Below are 20,273 nucleotides of genomic sequence, written 5' to 3'. Positions count from 1 at the left end.
AAAATTAAACTTTACTAGCTAATCTCACAATCTCTTTGTTATTTTTTCTTTGCCCATACACAACATATGCCTCGAAAACACACAGACAGAACTTAACTGACAGTGGAAAAGAAGATTCCACCTTTTGTCATTTGCACCTGTCACCTACAGTGAGTGTAATAAAATGGTTTACCTGAAAAAGCAGTTAGATTGCATAAAGTTAACTCTCTTGCCACTTTCAAGAAGGTTTCAAAAACACGCATTGCCCAATTAAACTTTGCAGCGTAAGAAATTGTCTAATGAACACTATTTCATGTACTTGTTTTCTGCACTGAAACCTAGGGATAGGAAATAATACTGACACTACATTTATAATCCCATACAATAAGTCCCTCTTCTATAAAACTTACTGTCTATGTTTAGTGCTTACAAGATAAGAAAGCCAAATTCTTAAGGTCAGAAAATGACCTGTAACTGATTTTGATTCTTCCTAGGTCACAGTCAAAAATGACTTCACACGTTGTAAGCCTAAAGTAAAGATTACTGCAAACATGAAATGAGATAATTATTTTTAAAAAATGTTGCTACTATCTATCTATCTATCCATCTATTTATACTAATGTAAATGAAGAAGGCAGATTTAATTAAGTGACATCCCTTGCACACAGCATCAATGAATTTGACTGGAAGCTGCACACAGCAAGGAAACAAGATAAATCACTAAGAAAGTTAGACAGGCTTCACACCAAGCATGTTTTTCACAGTTACATATTTTAACTTCCCTACTGTACTTTCTCATCTGAAAGATTCCTGCTGTTAAAGCCTTGCATAACAATAATACATCTTTTGTGTGTGTTGCAGGAGAGTGAACAAGTGATAAACTTGGTTTTATTAGGAGTAAAAAGAAGTCTCCTTGTTTTGGGAACAAGAAATGCGATCAAAGTCAGTATCACAGCGGCTGCTTTAAAATGATTGCTAATCTCTCGCTTGCATAATATATCACGGAGGAGAGATGGAATGATAAAATACCAGAAAAATCAATAACCTAATGAATAATGAGTGACAATCCAATCAAATGTGATAAAGTACTCAAACTTCAAGGGATATTTTTTTCTTCAAATGTGCCTCCTACGCAGTATAAAGGTTTCAGGCTTGTAATTTTTATGACATGTTGATTTGATAAAGGAGTAAAAGGTATTACATTTATTTCAGGTGAAATATTGGTTGTTACAAAGATCTTGCTCTATTTTTCTTTTTATATTTAGTACTTAGGTGCCTTCAAACTTTTCCATGTTTATGTTGATAGGAGCAAGTACTCTTTGGATGGGAAAATCCTAATATTTTTCTTTCTCACATTTTATTCTGTGCACCCCAATTATGTGATTACAACTTATCTGCACCTGTTAAGTACAGATCAGATCTTGTTTTATTTCCTTTTTATATTAGTTCTTATATTAGTTATGGAGTCCTAGCCCAAGGCCCATTGGTACCTTAAATCATCCTGTCTTGAGGTGATTAAAGGGTTAAATTCCAGAGTAACAACTCACAGACATAGAGGGAATGTTACCCAGCATATAAGAGAATATTGTGCACCTTCTAAAGAGAAAATGAGAGCTCCTTCTTTAGATCTAATATTATTGGTTTAGATACATGTACCTCTTACATCTTCTAGCCAAGTCTTTTGCCTACAAATTAAATTGATCCTTGTCAAAGATTTGTTACTAAGCTGATTTACTGAAGGAAACCACAAGCCTAAGCTCCTTTTTATTTGTCAGCCACAGGTTTCTTGGTGCAATATAAAGTAGATATGAAAACATGATCTTATTCAGAGGGACTAAATATTTAAAATTCTCAGTACACTGTCCCAATACATTTCTAGTGATCTCACTGTGAGTAGAGTTAGCAGGTATGCCACATAAGTGTTATTTCAGACCAAAGTCTAGCAATACACAGCCAGTCCCATAACTTATGAATATATTAGACATGAGAAGTATTACATTGCAGGTAGCCAACTTCAGCAATGTTTCCCATTACATTTTAAATGGCATAATATAAACAGTAGTTGGTATACTATCTTACCCTGTACTGTCTATAATATGTGGGGAGCTACTAGAAATCCTGTGTTTAACTTCTTCCCATATATTAACTGATGTGGAACACAGTTTGCCCTTCTTACCTGAGCCTTCTGCAAGAAATGAGGCATCTACAGAGGTGTGATACTTTCTTACTAACAGTGGGATTTTATAACCTATTTTCAAAGACTGTAAGGTCTAACAAAGAAACTAAAGATCCATGATGCATGTTTTTCTCTAAATATTAGTATGTTGTTTATATGCTTTGGCAAGATGGATTGTAAGCTTTTTTCCAAATAATAATTATTGTAAATGTGTTATACTGAAATAGAGCCAGTATTGAAAGTACCAGATTTGTATGGAAGACTTGAGTTCCACTTCAAAACAAAAGTTGAATGATTGAATATATATTTTACCTTATATTGGTGAAGCTAAATACAGAAAACAGAGAAATGTAAACATAAAAACATGCAGTCACACAATATCTCATTTTCGTGTGACTGAAAGAGGTGGAAAATTCTCACCAATCTTTAAACCTCTGATGCCCCTAAAACAAACGTGTTGCAAATGCCAGTAACCAGGGCTGCCATCAGAAATCACAGGGCCCCTCACAACAACATTTTCTGGGCCCTCCTCCCCCAGTGCCCCTCAAATCAGTACAAAGGACACACAAACATAAAAAGTATTAGGGCCCCCCTACCACAGTGCCCCCTAACGCTATGCTGGCCAGGGCCCCCTAACTCTATGTTGGCCAGGGCTCCCCTAACGCTATGCTGGCCAGGGCCCCCCTAACGCTATGTTAGCTAGGGCCCCCATTAACACTATGCTGGCCAGGGCCCCACTAACGCTATTCTGGCCAGGGCCCCCCTTACGCTATGTTGGCCAGGGCCCCCCTAACGCTATGTTGGCCAGGGCCCCCCTAACGCTATGCTGGCCAGGGCCCCCCTAACGCTATGCTGGCCAGGGCCCCCCTAACACTATGCTGGCCAGGGCCCCACTAACGCTATGCTGCCCAGTGCCCCCCTAACGCTATGTTGGCCAGGGCCCCCCTAACACTATGCTGGCCAGGGCCCCCCTAACGCTATGCTGGCCAGGGCCTCCCTAATGCTATGCTGGCTAGGGCCCCCAATTGCCCCATAGACAGTGCCCCAATTGCCCCATAGACAGTTCCCCCAATTGCCCCCATACACAGTGCCCCCATAGACAGTGCCCCCAATTGCCCCATAGACAGAGGCCCCCATAAAAAGTGCCCCCATAGACAGTGCCCCCAATTGCCCCCATACACAGTGCCTCCAATTGCCCCATAGACAGAGCACCCCATAAAAAGTGCCCCCATACACAGTGCCCCCCATAGACAGTGCCTCCCAAAATTGGCGTCGTCTTCTTCGGCTTTTTCTTCTGTGGCTTCTTCTGCGGCGGCTCAGGTGACTTCGGGCTCCTCTCCGAGACAGGCCCTTTTATAAGGTTGCACCCCATGCGTACTGGCGTCACAAGTATGCAGGGGGCGTGACCAATGCGATGACAGGGCCCGGCCATAATATATTAAAGTGGGCCCGAGCCAGTGAGAAATCTGTGGCCCCCTTTAAAAGTGAAGATTGGCTGGGCCTGGGACAACTGTCCCCCCTGTGCCCCCCTGATGGCGGCCCTGCCAGTATCTGTATTAATCTTAGTGTAAGCTTTACACAGAGTTTCAGCTTGCAAGTCCACAAAACAAAAAAGGATCTGGAATGGCTCATTTCAACAAAAAAACTGAATTGCTTATTAAAGAAATATAGCACAACATGTTTTGGATTGTGTAATCCTTCATTAAATATTTTACAAAAATACTTGATCCTCCCAATCAAGTATAAGAATAAAAGTACTGGGCCAACTGATACTAGGAAGCACCTCCAGAACTAACATATCCCTTGAGAAAATGTTACTTCCCTGTTGAGCATACATTAACCCACATGGTATCTGACCAATGGGGGTGTGGGCTGAATGGACAGATATCGAACGAGATATGCTGATCCTCTGCTTTCTTTTCTAATCAATGTAAATTTTCAAAGAGAACTGATAATCCTCTATCTGCTAGCAGATTGTTGCCAGGCAGGATGTTTCTGATCAGTCAAATTGCTTGACAAAATCGGGGTATGTATTGTCAATTTACACCAATTTCACCTAAAAGCACAATTAGTGAATCACACGCTAACAGCATTATCGACAGTACTTACTTCGACTTGATAGAAATTACAGTGTTCACACTTGTTGATGGACTCATGGCTTACACTTATTTTCTAAACATGCTGTTTTACTGCTATTATGTTGTAATTACTGTAACATAAGACACTGCATTGTGGGTAATTAAATTGTGATTTGCACCACATAGAGCTACAGTATGTTAGTAAATGAGCCCTTATACATACAATATTCTAAACAGAGCACTACCATCTAGAGGCCTACTCCAAAGTAGCACCATACATAAAAGCAATTGCACAACAGTCATACATCATTTAAACCTACTTAACAAGGTGAAAGACTGCAGCACATAAAACCAACCCAGAAAAGTGAAATATAGTAACAATTGGAAAGAAAGTATTTAATGCAGGCAATAAAGTTTATCCTACCCGTTATCTTTAAAGTCCATAATACAAATGTTTCCAAGATCCTGCAAAAAATAAAAACCAGTCACATATAACTCCAATGTCTGAGTGCATTGTTCATGCCAAAGGGTTCTAAGGTGTTTACATTTCAACCCATTTTGCTTCATATTGATGTAATGATTTCTTTCTATTACCCGCTCACACTAGAATTTTATTATCACTGGGCACTTAAGGCTTTGTGCATTATGTTTATTACCAAAAGATTTATAATCATTTGGAATATTATGTGGTATGTTCACCTATACAAATTTGAATTTGTATAGAGGTCTGGCCTACATACATTTTCCCACAAGTGCACTTCAGTCCATATTCTTCATATTCTTTATTGCAGGTAAAACTCTGCGATTTAAACCCCTACTGTCAATGTGCAGTAGTGTCACCTCTTATAACAGGGTTACAACAGCCACAGTTTAAGTAAGGAGACTTGAGAAATCCTAGATGATTTATATTAGATTAGGACCTATAAATCCTGATGGCATAATCTTGTCATACATAAGTATTCCCTTTCTGTATGAAAATAGTGAAAACGTTTCTATCCATGTATCTTTCTGCAAGATACTCCAGTGATGGCCAAGAATGCATTTGTGTTTACTCTTTGGAACAAAAAGAGAGAAAATAGGATCTATTTTCTTTTTCAACAGTTTTAGTAGATTTCAGATGTGCTATATTTCTTTAATAAACAATTAAGCACTTACACATAGGGCCACCCAGAAGCTTTTTTGTTGTAGTAATAAACAGTCCATACTTACACATAACTCACTCACTCGTGCTGTGCTTGTCAATGAAGTTTCTCTGCCGCTCAGTGCAAACAGTGTAATAATAATGCAAACATTATAAAATGTAACCAATTCCTCAAGGGGTTGTGTTACGCCGGAGGCTATAGTTTCTTGGAACCCAAAGTCTAGACTTACAAACCTTTTTAATATGTAACAATGGCACAAACTGACCCATTTTACAAATAGAGATATAGATATACAATATTGTATATCACCACCCAAGATTTGTTCTACCTAAGGCAATGTGAATATGGATATACAATCCACCTGATACAGCATCTCACATGTATCACAATGTATCTATGTCCAGTTTCCTAGACACCTCCTGCAAAAAAGGGGGGCCATTGATGCTGCCACAGGAATTATCCTTTTACCATCGAATTTAAAACAAAGATTTGTCAGCCCATTTCCTTTATTTTACTAAATATCAGCTTTATAATATCTATATAATCGTTACACAATCAAATCCATACCAAACACGGGGAAGGGTAACACATGACTCAGTTGCACAAAAATCTAACTGGTGGATCCATGACAAGACAACAAGCCAGCAAATTTTAGGTTGTCGGCATCCCCTGCTTTTGAAGTTCCGTTTAAAGTTCAAAAACATATATATTTGTTTCTTTTCAGTTTAGTCCAGTCTCCAAAGTATCTTGTTATGGTGGCACATAAAGCATCCTCCTTATACAGTGTCATGCAAGAATTTCCAATTAAAAAAAACCCTCAGTGGTAGATATCCATTCCTAGAGGAACTTTCTCTTTAGCGGGTGCAACACATTCAGTGATAAAACACTGTTGCTTTTGCATGACAGCTACATAGTTTGAGCCATCCATAATTATCTGAATTGCTAAGCAGCAATACAAGATTGTCCATTGTTTTGTCCAGTTTACAATGTATTCATCATTTTTGATGCTAATAAAAAAGGAACAAGTAGTTCTTGATTAGTGTTTTTTTGTCTGTCAATATATTTCAGCTATAAATAGTGATATCTTCCCACACTACTGCATTCCCTTGAAGGCAGAACACAAAGATGCAGAGATCAATTGAGAAGCTTTCCGATATAATGTTTTATTATTGCAAACATGCAACACGTAACCTATTTCAAAGGTCAGAGAGATTTTTCTAGACACAGTTCCATTCCACTTAATGAACCAATCCTATTTGTATTGTAAGAATCTCTGGAAACACTGCAGAAAGAGGGGTATAAAGAAGTACCTGGATTAAACTATGGCATGCACCACTGCCTCCATAAACATCAATTATGTTGGTTTTAGAAATTAATCCTTCATTGTAATCTTCAGCTAATAAGGAACAAACCTTATTTTTTAAAGGAAAGGCTTTCTTGTGTCTCTTGAAATGTCTTTCCATTTCCCCTGTCACTTCAGTCACTCTCTCTCTTGTGGTCTATTATTTTCTTGGTATATTAAAGAGTAATGACCACATTCCCTTCATTCATTCCTACTTCTAAGCTTTAAATATTGACCTTTTATTGTTTCCCCTGCTTTGAATACTTATTTAGATAATGCAAAATGGCCACCTCCCATAGACTCCATTATAAGCAAATACTTCTAATTTGTAAAAAATGTTTTGCTTTTTCTCTGTACAACAGTACCTTGTACTTGATCCAAATTTAGATATAATTATTATTTATTGGAGGTAGAACAATTCTATTGGGCGTATTTAATCTTTAAATGATTTTTTAGCAGACTTAAAGTATGGAGATCTAAATTACGGAAAGACCCCTTATCTGGAAAACCCCAGGTCCCGAGCATTTTTGTGCAAATTTCCTTGAAGTCATTTGTGTGTAAAACCACCTTCATGAAAGGTATTTGTGCCAAAAAATACGCCTTCCACATAGTTGTGCTTCCTCCCACTCCAGCATTCCTCCCTTACATTCCAAATTAATCGCTGCTGCGCCTATTAATGCAGGGGAACTCTGGAGCTTCCGCCACCTCCTGACCAGGTGGTAGTGTCAAACCAGACACACTTGTGTCTGGCACAGCACATTAATCAGCAGCAAGCGCATCACCCCATTGTGACAGAAGTGATACTGGAATTCTAGGGGGAAATGTTGCATTGTGGGAAAAACATGGCAAATGTGTTCAAAATTGCACTTTGCTCATTGCACTTGCAGACATCAACGAGCCCTAATATCTCATGTACTACTGACAAGTTGCAAAGGACATTTAAATAAGTGAAAAGGAAAAAAATTTTTAGGCTCAATACCAGTTATTATGTAAAGACACAAGATAAGTAATAACACTCTATTGCTTCTCCTCTGCATTACTAAATATTGATATCATTTTCTATTTACTTTGCCACATCCACCAATATTATATGAATAAAATAAAAAATCAATCAAATAAAAAGCATGTGAAGCTGCATAAGTAACTCAAGAACTTTGTATTCCATATAGAGTATATTGTAAATATACCGCAAAGCAGAACTCCATGTGCATAGGTTTATGTTTTCATCCAAAAAGGATATATAAATATATATATAATTATCCCTAATAAGATTGTTTTGTTAGTTATGACCAGAAATTGTAAAAATATAAAGCTTTGGTTCAGATAACATTCTTTAAAAAATATATGTTATCTACGTTATGAAGTCATACATACAGCTGGAGAAGATGAGTGGACATGAGTGTTCATCCATTGGAAAGTTGTGCAGCTGAAGTTGACATTCTGCATTAATAGTAAGCCTGAAAAGATATATAACAAGCATTTTAAGACAGAGTATGGAAGGCGGAATTTGTTAAACAGAATTTATTATTGTTATTATTATACAAGTATGGGCTCTATTATCCGGAAACCCATTATCCAGAAAGCTCAGAATTACAGGAAGACCATCTCCCATAGACTCCATTTTAAGCAAACAATTTTGAAGTAGTACAAAAGTACTTTGTTCTTGATCCCAACTAAGATAGAATTGATCCTTATTTAAGGCAAACAATCCTATTGAGTGTGTGAGTTTATTGAGTTAATGTATAAATTCTTTTTTGGTAGAGTAAAGGTATGAAGATCCAAAGTACAGAAAGATCCCTTTTCCGGAAAACCCCTGGTCCTGGACATTCTGGATAACAGGTCCAATACCTGTATTTATTAGCTTTCACTATAACACTGACAGCACTTTACTCTCGCTGGGCTCCTGCCAAGTGGAGCTGGCAGTGGAAGGTCCATTTCACTTTCCATACAACATACTCACAAAAGGGTCTCATTAGTTCAGAGCCAGTTAACCAACCTAATTAGAGTGTGGGACAAAGTACTACAAGGCTGAAAGGTTTTTCCATATTCATTAACCATACAACCTGCTGCTTTTTTTTAGATGCAGATACCATGGCTAAAAAACCAAGTTGGATTAGCAAGGGCCTTGCTAATATGCCTTTTATATTACATAGAAGTATGTTATTAGAGCTGCATGGGGCATATTTATTATGCTGTGTAAAAAACGGCGAGAAAATTCGCCACACATCGCCAGGCTTTGCCGTGTAAAAATGGTGTAAAAACGGCGTAATTGTTTTACGCGTTTTTTCTTCCACCGGATCTTATGGAAAATAACGGCGTAATATCTGGCGTAATATCCGGCGTTCAGATGGCAATCTTTTCCATTTATTTTACACAGCTTTTTACTCCGTTTTTTCGGCGAATTAATTTTACACAGCATAATAAATAGTGCTGTATGAAAGCAGGGTTGGTCAAAAAGTAGATCTTCATCTAGCAATAGAACTTGACCTGATGACTAGCAAGCCATAACAGCACATAATTACTCATAAGGGGATCCATTAGATGACATTGCTCAGCCATCCAGTTAATATACTACTATTTATAAAAAGTTTAAAATAATATCTTGTAAATCAAAGGGAAATCAGATATTACATTATATTACTGGTATTTAGTTCAGTCTCTAGGATAATTGCAGGGTAGTAAAATATCAAGGACCTCTTCTTTTGCATTACTCTATTGAAATTTTTTATCCTGCTACAGGAAAAAATTGGATTTTGGTGCTATTTTGGTCAATGTGAATGTTAAGATTCTCTGTAATTATAGAGAAGGGTATAAAGTGGATGAAGTAAAAGCTGCCCAAATCCAGTATCAGATCATAACACATCAGATGAAGTTGTAGTTTATAAACAAAAATCTGTAAATGTGCAAATAGTGTCCATTTTCACATTTTGCTGCTTTAAATAAAGAGCCATCAATTGCAAGGCTTTCTGATTTTAATTATTACTATTAAAAATTATCTATAAAAATGTTATAAATGTAATTACATCTATATAATATAGTTCTACTTGCAACTATTTATGTATAGGTGTATGCTTTCCATAACACATAACTCTTTTCTTACCTGCAGCACATTAAAGACCTGAAGGATATACACTCTGTCAAGGAAAGTTTTACTATTAAGACTAAGGAGCTCATTTACTAAGCAATTTTATATAAACTATTGTAATTATGATGCTTAGTAAAGTAAATTAATGCACACATCATATAAAAGGGGGTGATGGCAAGTAGACAATAGACAATGGAAAGTAATAGTGACAAATATTAAATATAGCTTCATACAAAGGTATTAGTCGGTCCTAAAAGTTATGTTTACTTTTATTTTATTTGCTGTTTAAAAAAAACCCACAGCATTCCTTTATATTTAGATTTTATATATAAAGCATCAACATTACTTTTGTTATGTGTAGTACCACTAGTTAATCTAAATATTCGCCATATATATATATATATATATATATATTTAAAATGGAAATGTATGTAGAAGAATACTGTGACTTTTCATTACCTGTTCATGTAGGTATAAAATGCATTTCATTTGCTTTAGGTCTAAATAAATATCTACATTATCTAGATTGTAAGCTACGGGGCAGGGACCTCCATCCTCTGTCTTTTTGACTCTTAACTTATTGCAACTGTATCTTGTATTTATTTGTATTTATTGTTATATCTATTATTATCTTGATAACTCCCTGTTAGTATTTATGTATTGCGCTTTATAAATAAACATATACATACATACAAATATTGTTTTTTTACATCTGTAAAACAAGATGAGTAGTTTCAGCTTGTTATATATTTTCTCATAAATAACTTTATTTTAAGAGGAAATACATTGATAATCTGCACAATATTAGGCTACTAACAACAGATATTTAGCACAGACAGAACAGATTTTAGAAAGTGGAGATGAATTCAGATAAACAAATTAAATTTTGAGGTAAAAAGAACCTAATTCTATATTTGAAAAAAAAAAAAAAAACATCTCCATTATGTCCTGTACAACTAATGTTCCATTCATTAATATCTTATGTTTTACTCAATAAATAATAGAGGTCATGAATTTTAATTCTACATGTCGTCATTAGCACCCTACATTGAAATACGGACATTTCCAGTCATTCATTAACATACTGTGTTCCAGTTTTAATATCCATATGAAAATATAAAAGGATGGAATGTTCATCTTAGCATTAGATACCCTTTCTGTATAGTAAACACGTTTATTTTGATTTTCTCTCGATAAGATATATTTCAATAGTTCAGCTTCTTGAGTTAAAGGGCAGCTGCACAATCAATACTGCAAGTTCTATCAATATTTTGTCATTACTGCTAAAGCCAATTATTTTGTAAAATATGATTTTTCAGATATAAACAACTCATTTATAGATTTACAGGATGTTAACCATAAAGTACTCAACGCTTTACTGTAAAATGACAGTATATGTTATCAGTAGGCTGCAAATGAAAGAGCTTTTTTTTCCTGAGATAACATCCTTTGGAAAACACTACACAAGTCAGCAAAAAAAAAAAAAAACCCATCACTTTATTTAATAAAAAAGTTATTAAAAAGTAAGAGAAAAAATATAACTGAACTTCCTTTTAAGCTGACAACTTTAAAATGAAAACAAATTACAAAAGTTCCCAATTACTTTTAATTGTTTGCTGCAATGAAGCCTGTTTTGTCTCCCTCGCCCCATCCTGCAAATATACAGATTAACCTGCTGTGAAAAGAGCACACAAATTGCAGGGAAGAAAATGCAAAATTATACCCATTCAGAAATCAGGTATTCAGCATAATGTTGCAATTATAATCAGTGTAACCCACACAAAAAAGTTCCAGGAGGTTAGCTAAAATAGATCAAATGCAGCCTATATTCTGTGATGCAAACAGTATATGGGAGTCAGTACTTACTTCCCTTGCTTTTCATCTTAACAATTTACAAACATGATTTTTGCTAAATCTATATGAGCTATTCATACTCTGTTTAAATAGGTAGGGGATCCCTTATCCAGAAACCCATTATCCAGAAAGTTCTGAATTACAGAAAGGCCATCTCCCATAGACTCCATTATAAGCAAATAATTCTATTTTTTAAAAATGATTTCCTTTTTCACTGTAATAATAAAACAGCACCTTGTACTTGATCCCAACTAAGATATAATTAATCCTTATTGGAGGCAAAACAATCCTAGTGGGTTAATTTAATGCTTAAATGATTTTTAGTAGACTTAAGTTATGGAGATCCAACTTACGGAAAGATCCCTTATCCCAAAACCCCCAGGTCCTGAGCATTCTGGATAACAGGTCCTATACCTGTATTATAAAAATAACGTAAGGTTGCTGCTTATGTTCAGTTCTTAGAATTGGCTCAGAACCGTACTGTAGATTTAAAGAGAAGATGTAACTAGTTAATGAAATAGCTTAACTCAGGAAATATTTCACCATATTTAAGTGCCCAGGGAACTTTTTGTTGGTGATTTACTGTAGATAATCAGATGCATTTCTGAGCATGGCCTGACCTAATGATATAGTTATATGTATACTAATAGTTAATATAAAATGTCTTAAAATAGCATATCATTTATTTAATGTACAATGAATAGCACTCACACTAGCAACGTTTTCACAGTTCAGCACAATAAAATAGCATCATGCTATTATTATAATCTAAATAATACAAATGTGCAGAAATCATAAATATGTTGTAGATAGTATATTTATGCCCTACAAGATATGACGTAAAAACCCTGTTTAAATTCTCATCAAACATATAAAATATTTACAGTTGACCTAACTTTCCTGGGCTTAAATGCCCGGTGCACAGAAAGTCATTCAACCATAACCACTTGACTCCACTGCTATAGGGGCGTGAAGGGGACACACTGCCTCCCACCATGTTTCACCCAGGAATTATTCTGACCAAGGTGTTTATCAAATTCCCCTTCCTTAATTCAGGCTTCAGACTGGTCAAAATATACCCTTTATCCTCAAATGCAGAGATGACTGAAAAAAGGTCTGAGTGAATAAAGGTGTATGACAAGCAATTACTCTAAGTGCTGTTATGCTTTAATCCATACTAGAGGATAAAGGAAAAGAACAAAGGTAGAATACACTATAAAACAATGTATTAAGTGTACTATAAAAAATATAATGTACTGCCTAAGTGATCAATGAGGTTGGATAACTTATGGGAAAGCACGGATTTAAGGAACAAAGAAAGTGAGAAGTTCACGCCTCTGATAAAGCCTGATAGTTGAAACGTGTCTCATGGTGGAAGGGAATGTAGGCATTTGTAGCCATCTGTACCCCCAGAATCCCAGACTATGGAACTTGAATGACTTTTTACTGAGTACCTATACCTGAGTATATTTTTTCATTGAGATATAAATAAAATAGTTTTACACATTTAGGCACTCCTCCTTTTCCATTTGTTGCAGTGAGAGGCCTGGTATTTTAGAGAAATGTATATGCTGTGAATCAAGTTGCGGGGTCTGTGAGTACCCACTCTGACTAGTGTTTGGAGTTTGCCTTTGATGAGCTTTCTTTGGGATATGGAACTATCCTGTTTATAAATGTAGGGGATCGGGATGTATATCCTACACTGTGATACTCTGTTAAACACCCAAGGTGTCTAGGAGAAAAGCAAATACTGCACCATATTACTCTTGTTGCTCTCTTGCAGCTCTTGAAGTTCTTTTATCTGTAATAATAAAACAGTACCTTGTACTTGATCTCAACTGAGATTCTTATTGGAGACAAAATAATCCCATAGGGGGTTTGTTTAATTTTGAAATGATTTTTAGTAAACAAAGTTTTTCTGAACAGGTCCCATTCTTGTATCAGGAATTTAGTCTGACAACTTAAGGAGGCCATACACTATAAGATCTGCTCATTTGACCAGGTCGCCATGTGAGCGATTGGCCTTAGGGCCAAAAGATGGAATTAAACCAGTGGGCATAGGTGCCGTCAGCTTGGGGACTGTATCAACGAGCCGATGCCGTCCCCAGCCCGATTGAGATCGGTCTAAAGCACCGATGTCGGCAGCTGAAATTGGCCCATGCATGGCCACCCTTAATCTTGCAAATTAAACCAAAAGATACAATATACCACAGTTATATAATGACATCATATTTGGTTATACCACTGCATACTGTGCTTCAGTAATTTTTAGCATTCTTTAGAACCCTTTCATTTATCTAGGGCAATCATTAGGCATGATTACGTTGAATACATAATACTTTGTAATAGAATAAATGATTTGAAGCAACACTCTTTATCATGCCTAGACCATTGCTTGGTAATTTAAAAAATGTTGTGGTGCCCGCTCGTATCTAATTTAATACATTTGTCTCTGTCATGCTGAAGTAAAACTGAAATGTGTCACACGCCCAAGTGTCTACAACTTTAGCTGCTATGTGGGAAGACTGCATGAAGAATTGCAGATGCTGATATTAATAATGAAACACTGGTGTAATGATTTTGCAGAGAAATATTTACAGCCTTACTTCACAAGAAATTATACCTTTGGGCATGTTTATGTTTAATTGTAACGTGGTTTATGCCTCATGGAATAACCTAAAAATAAGATTATCTTAAACTATTGATTCCAATCAACACCACAGGATCAATAGGCTATATTTCACATGTAGGTGTTGAAATGAAATTGTGCATTACAATATCCTTCTTTAAAAATATACCAGCCAGACTGCTGCTAATATGTTTGTATGGGTTCTTTCTCCTTATTTAGTTCACTTGCAGTAAAATACATTTTGCTGTCCTTATTAGAGTGATGCTTATCCTTAGGTAATAGTGCTGCCTATTTTATGTTGGTAAGTGAAAGCTAGTAGCACTTAGAGCTGCATTATTTCCTGTCAGGTGATCTCTGAGGGAGCAAAAAGACAAGACTGTGCTTCAACATCACATATCTAGAATATTTATCACGTCATTAATTTAATTGTGAAATATAAATACAACAAAATACGAATGCAAATACAGGCAAAAAGTAGAACCCATTTGCTGCAAAGACATACCTTAATGTATACAAAATTTTCCCATCATTCCATATCCTAAGGAGTTGATTGGGGGTTGTAATCCAATGAGCTTCTGCAGTTTTAGAATTCCGGAAAATGGTATCAGGGATCCAGATTAATCCAACCATATTGCTATTTAGTGTTAGGATTTTCATGGTGCTGTTGAACCTGAGTCGACTGTCAGTCCATGTCTGAGCAAAAAATATATCTATTTGGTATTCCTGTTTAGATAAAAAAGTATAAAAGTTAATATCTAATTGTGAACTGTAAATACATAAATGTATAACTGGTATGATTTAGAGAATGTAAACAGTCAGATGAATACTATTGTAATACCTATTACATTTACAAATAATTAATGCATTTTGGAAAGCTTGGCATTACATTTTCTGTCTCAGTGCAAAAATATAGTTTCTGGGTGGATAACTTGAAGCATGCTGTATCATTCCTTTTGTGTTTCTGGTGTTGCTGGCTGAATTAAAAATCTGACTTCTTAAACTGTATATATTGGTAGTAGCAGAGACCATGAGAAGCTTGGATCCTTGAATTCACAGGCAGCAAATATACACAGACCTCTGTGAATTCATATTTGGCACTATTACACTAAGTTCCTAGGGCTCCCTGATAGCACATGTAGACTGTGATGCTTGTGATGGATAGCATGCATGGACAGTGGGGACCAGCAAGATTGCAAGATCCCAAGGCCACCTGCAATATAGGGTGTAGATCCACTTTAATTTTTTGGAGCTCTTAAACATATCATCTCTCTCTATCATTCAATCATTTGTCTATTGTTAGTCAAAGGAAAATCATAGAAACAGACACTGTAAATCTTCATTATATGAAATTAAACACTGTGAAAAAAGGAAAACATTTATCATTAAATCCATGCATAACCGACTTAAAATGTATCTAAATAACAAAATTATCGGTACCACACTGTACGTTAGAAGATGCATTTTTGAAAACAATCAGATTGATAATTTAGCAAAACTATTTATTTATATCACCAGTTTATAAACTGACAGCTTACACTGACAGTTTCATTAAAATTACATTCCACATAGCAATTGCCAAATATATTGAATTTAACATATTATTAGGAGTAGTTATATTGGGGTTAAAGTTTGTTATTTGATTATTTTTATTACTGATTTCCGTTAATACAGAAAAACATCATATGAAGCAAAACAGATAAAATAATGACTTCAAAACCATTTACTATAATAATAATAATTTAGTTAGATTGACTAAAAGCAGAAGGAGTAGTCATCTATTATTACCTAATACTTAAGATGCTTCCAGTACATTTAAATAAAAAAAGCAGAGGAAGCAGAGTATTAAGACAACCCTTTGGTTAAGTCTTTGACTCATTTTTTATCAAGGTCCAAAAACAGCAGTCTGAATGAATCAGTAGCTTCACTTTACATTCACTAGATGCTCCAAAATACATTTTATATATAGTATGTTAAAGGATAGTATGTTTTCGCCTAACAGGGGCACCAGCCCGGGGTAAAAGGTAAACAATTAAAGTTACTTGGGGGTGCCTAACATTTTGGCACCCCCAAGTGACTTAGCCTTTTCTTCTCCTTTAAGAAGTGAAAAATTCCTCCACCTGGATTTGTAGCCAATGTTCATATAAGTGATGTTAATCTTACAGTCTGTAGAGCAACAAACCTGGGGCACTCTTATGCCACCCTGTAAATATTATGATGGGGGTGGATCTTGTGAGATTCCCCCAAGCAGGGCTGGATTTCTGTGCCCAGAGGCCAGCATCCTTTACCGCCCCACCCCCAGGATCACTCACAGGCGCATTGGTTGACTAACACACCAGGAGAACAGAGGATGCGTGCCGGGTCTGCAGTGCTCCAGGTGTAAGCAACTTCATGTACGACTGGGGAGCATGCTGCCCCTCAATTTGTGCCGCCCTAGGCCCGGGCCTTTGTGGCCTTGCCGCAAATCTGGCCCTGCCCCCAAGGATCTTTAATTAAAGGGCATACCATGAACTTAAGCGTAAGTAACTTATGACATTAACCATAGTTAATCTGGTAAGTGATATAAAAAAACAATATGTTATTTAAATGTATGTGTAGTGTAAAGTCAGACTCACCAAACTGCTTTTAATAGCAATTATATATACAAATAACTCTAAACTATTGCAAATTTGTAATTAATGAATATTGCAAAGTTGTTTCAAATTATGTTTTCTTTTGCAAAAATGATATTTTGGGTTGACTTGTGCTTTAAAAATTTTCTCCCCCCCCCCCCCAAGGCCAAGGCAACATGTCAATGTATTTAGCAAATTCATGTATTGTTTGCAATACAGTATGTTCTATTAAAGGAGAAAGAAAGGTAAAAACTAAGTAAGCTTTATCATAAAGGTGTATGTAATTCAGCCATAAGCACTCACAGAAATGCTGCACTGACTTCTCTGTCAAAAGATTAGTTGTGTCTGTAATTCCTGTGCCAGAGACATGTAGCTCTCAGCTCTCTCCTCTCTCCTGCTCCCCCCTCCCTCAAGAATGCTAAGAACTCACTACCCCCCTTAGGAATGTAGATCTGAGCCAATCAGCAGGAATCTGACTCATAGGGAGAGATTTATTAAGACACGAACGCGCTTGCACGTCTTATTCGTACGCTTCCACGACTTTTGCTTACGCTTGCGCGAAAAATTCAGAAAGGTTCTGCCGCTGTTAACAATCGTTTGGTACGAAAATTTCCTGACTTTCGGATCGCCAATACGATATTATCGTGACTAATACGTTTTTTTCGTAAGCATTTTTGTGATATTTGCGATCTTGTATATGCTTCTAAGAAGCTATTAGATTGCGTGGGTCTAATATACCTTAGCAACAAGAGAGAGTGGAAGCTAAACAGTTACCCCCTCCCCCAAAAAAAGATAAGTATTAAAAGAGTAAAATAACAATAAAATTGTAGCTTCACAGAGCAATAGTTTTTTTCAGCAGCCAGGGTCAGTGATCCTCATTTTTAAATCGAGAAAAGAGGAAGAAAAAGGTAAATAATTCAGAAATTATTTAAAAAAATGACAAATGAAGACCAATTGGAAAGTTGCTAAGAACTGAAACTTCTATAACATAAAAGTTAACTTTAAGGTGAACAATGGTTCTACCACCATCCTTCACAAATGTGAAAAAACAAATACAAGACCAAACAGTTAACATACAGACAAATATTTCTTTAAAACAGATTCACAGCTTTGTGGGAAATTACTAAGAGACAGCAGGGAGAGGGCCCTGCTCATGAGAGCTTCTATTTTAAGAGGGGAGTATTTTCTTATTAATGCCTGACTAATGCACACATTTGTGCCATTATTTTACATTTCTGGTTTAAAAAGTGATGTCTTTGTGATGTCTAAGTAAACAACAACTCATATATCACAGGTAAAATGTTTCCTGTGTATTTTTTGATGCCTTTGGTAAAAATCATTAATTAATAATGGATAAATAACACGTGTGGCATTAAGCTTATAGTATATGGTTTAATTACATTTTTGCCCTTAGCAACACTGGCTACTTCTCCTGAATATGTAAATTTCAATTGAATAATAATACTGAATATTTAAAAGCCTATTCTCTAATAAAAGAATGTAAAAACATTTTTGTTTTGCTATTTTGTGCATGGAAATTATGTATAATATGAAATGACAGAATTAAAGCTCGCAAAGTGCTCACAAACACAGCTTATGCGCCTTGTTTGCAAGTGAAACTGGGAAAGCGAACAGTAAATATTTTAAATTAAATGGATTTATATTTGCATAAATTCACTTTTTTTATTTTATTAGTTCATAAATTTCCTGTTTGTGATTCTTAATTCAGTGCATGAATAAAGCATGAGATCTAAAATGTAGCAATTATACCTGGCTATGTTAAAATAACTGTGACATGGACTATGGTCTCTGAATTATATCAAAACTCATGTGCCGGAACAACAGTACTTTACCTTTATTATATAAAGTTGGTGTTGTAATTGTATCAGTTTTAGTAATTACTGTATGTCTAAGATAAGCAGATATGCAGGTTCTTTAGAACTCTATATTGTTTCATAAAGTTGGCTTTTTAAAAAGTTAGTTTGGCATATTTGAAAAGAGGGTAAATATTTTCCTCTTTTATCTGGGTCATGTCCATATCCCTCTGTTTTATTTTTCATTATTTATTTTATTTATTATTCTCATACATTATTGTGATAGAAAAACAAAACTTTTTATGTAACACAGTGCTGTCCAACTGGCGGCCCGCGACCCCCCTCTGTGTGGCCCCCCACCTGTCTGGCTGCTTTGATGGCTTACCTTTGAGTAAGCATTAAATGGTATCAGTACTGAGATTAACTGGCCCCCTGCATGGTTCTCACTTCAGATTCAGGCTGTAATCCCTCTGCATTGTTTAAAAATGTAATCCCCTGTGTTTTTCACACCTTTTAGTTTCTGCATTGTTCAACCCCTGCAGTGTTCACACCTCAGGCTCAGACTGTAATCACTCCCATTGTTCACTTCTTCACACCTCAGACATAGGTACTGTAGGCAGAGTATGGCACATACAGCCAGCATAGGGCAGGTAGAGTATGGCACACACAGGCAGCATAGGTCAGGGAAGGTATGGCACACAGGAAGGGTAGGGCGGGCAGAGTATGGCACACACAGTCAGGGTAGGGCAGGCAGAGAATGGCACACACAGGCAGCATAGGGCAGGCAGAGTATGGCACACACAGGAAGGGTAGGGCAGGCAGAGTATGGCACACACAGTAAGGGTAGGGCAGGCAGAGTATGGCACACACAGGAAGGGTAGGGCAGGCAGAGTATGACACACACAGTCAGGGTAGGGCAGGTAGAGTATGGCACACACAGGCAGGTTAGGACAGGCAGAGTATGGCACACACAGACAGCATAGGACAGGCAGAGTGATGCCTGTGTGTGCTATACTCTGCTTGCCCTATGCTGCTTGTGGGAGGTGAACCTGGCAGGGGTTTGTTGTGGGAGTTTGTTAGCAGTTGGAAATAGCCATTAAATTGTCCCAAAGGTGTGTAATTATGTACTGGGGGTTGCTCTGCTATCCACAGGGGAGGAGGAGGCATATGGAATTTAAGGGTATATCTTAATATGACATAATTCTATCACATATGAATGATGGTTGATATCCCCACAGTAAGGACCAAGCATTTGGGATTTTGCTGTGCTACCACCATTGTGATAAAATGGGTGTGGTTTGAAGTGGGTGTGGTTTCAAAAAGGGGAGTGGTCAAAACTGGCTTCCATTAGCGGCCCTCCACCATGTATGCTAGAGAAATTTCGGCCCTCGGCACCGTAGAAGTTGGACAGCACTGATGTAACAGACTCTGTGTTTCTCAAAACTCAAAACTTCAGTAATCTCAAAACTACTGATACAGATGGATTTTCAAACCTCTTTGACATCTTGCATACTTTAAGGTTGGTTACCTCAGACACTCCTTGGTTTGGTACCATGAACAATTTA

The 20,273-nt window shown here is 36.5% G+C and overlaps 1 protein-coding gene across 1 annotated transcript in view; it reads right to left on the bottom strand.

Annotated features, from left to right (window-relative positions):
• The window catches only part of gabrg3 (gamma-aminobutyric acid (GABA) A receptor, gamma 3), a 270,143-nt gene that overhangs the window by 79,719 nt on the left and 170,151 nt on the right, over positions 1 to 20,273 (bottom strand). Inside the window, exons 4-5 of the mRNA XM_002931640.5 lie at positions 14,788 to 15,008; positions 8,092 to 8,174 (exon numbers count right to left, since the gene is read on the bottom strand). Coding sequence (XP_002931686.2) covers positions 8,092 to 8,174; positions 14,788 to 15,008 — 304 coding nt within the window. The remainder of the gene's footprint in view (positions 1 to 8,091; positions 8,175 to 14,787; positions 15,009 to 20,273) is intronic.

This window comes from Xenopus tropicalis, chromosome 2 (genome assembly GCF_000004195.4).
Source record: "Xenopus tropicalis strain Nigerian chromosome 2, UCB_Xtro_10.0, whole genome shotgun sequence".
NCBI classification, from domain to species: domain Eukaryota; kingdom Metazoa; phylum Chordata; class Amphibia; order Anura; family Pipidae; genus Xenopus; species Xenopus tropicalis.
Note: the sequence above shows the minus strand (reverse complement) of the source record. Positions and strands in the feature narration are given on the sequence as shown.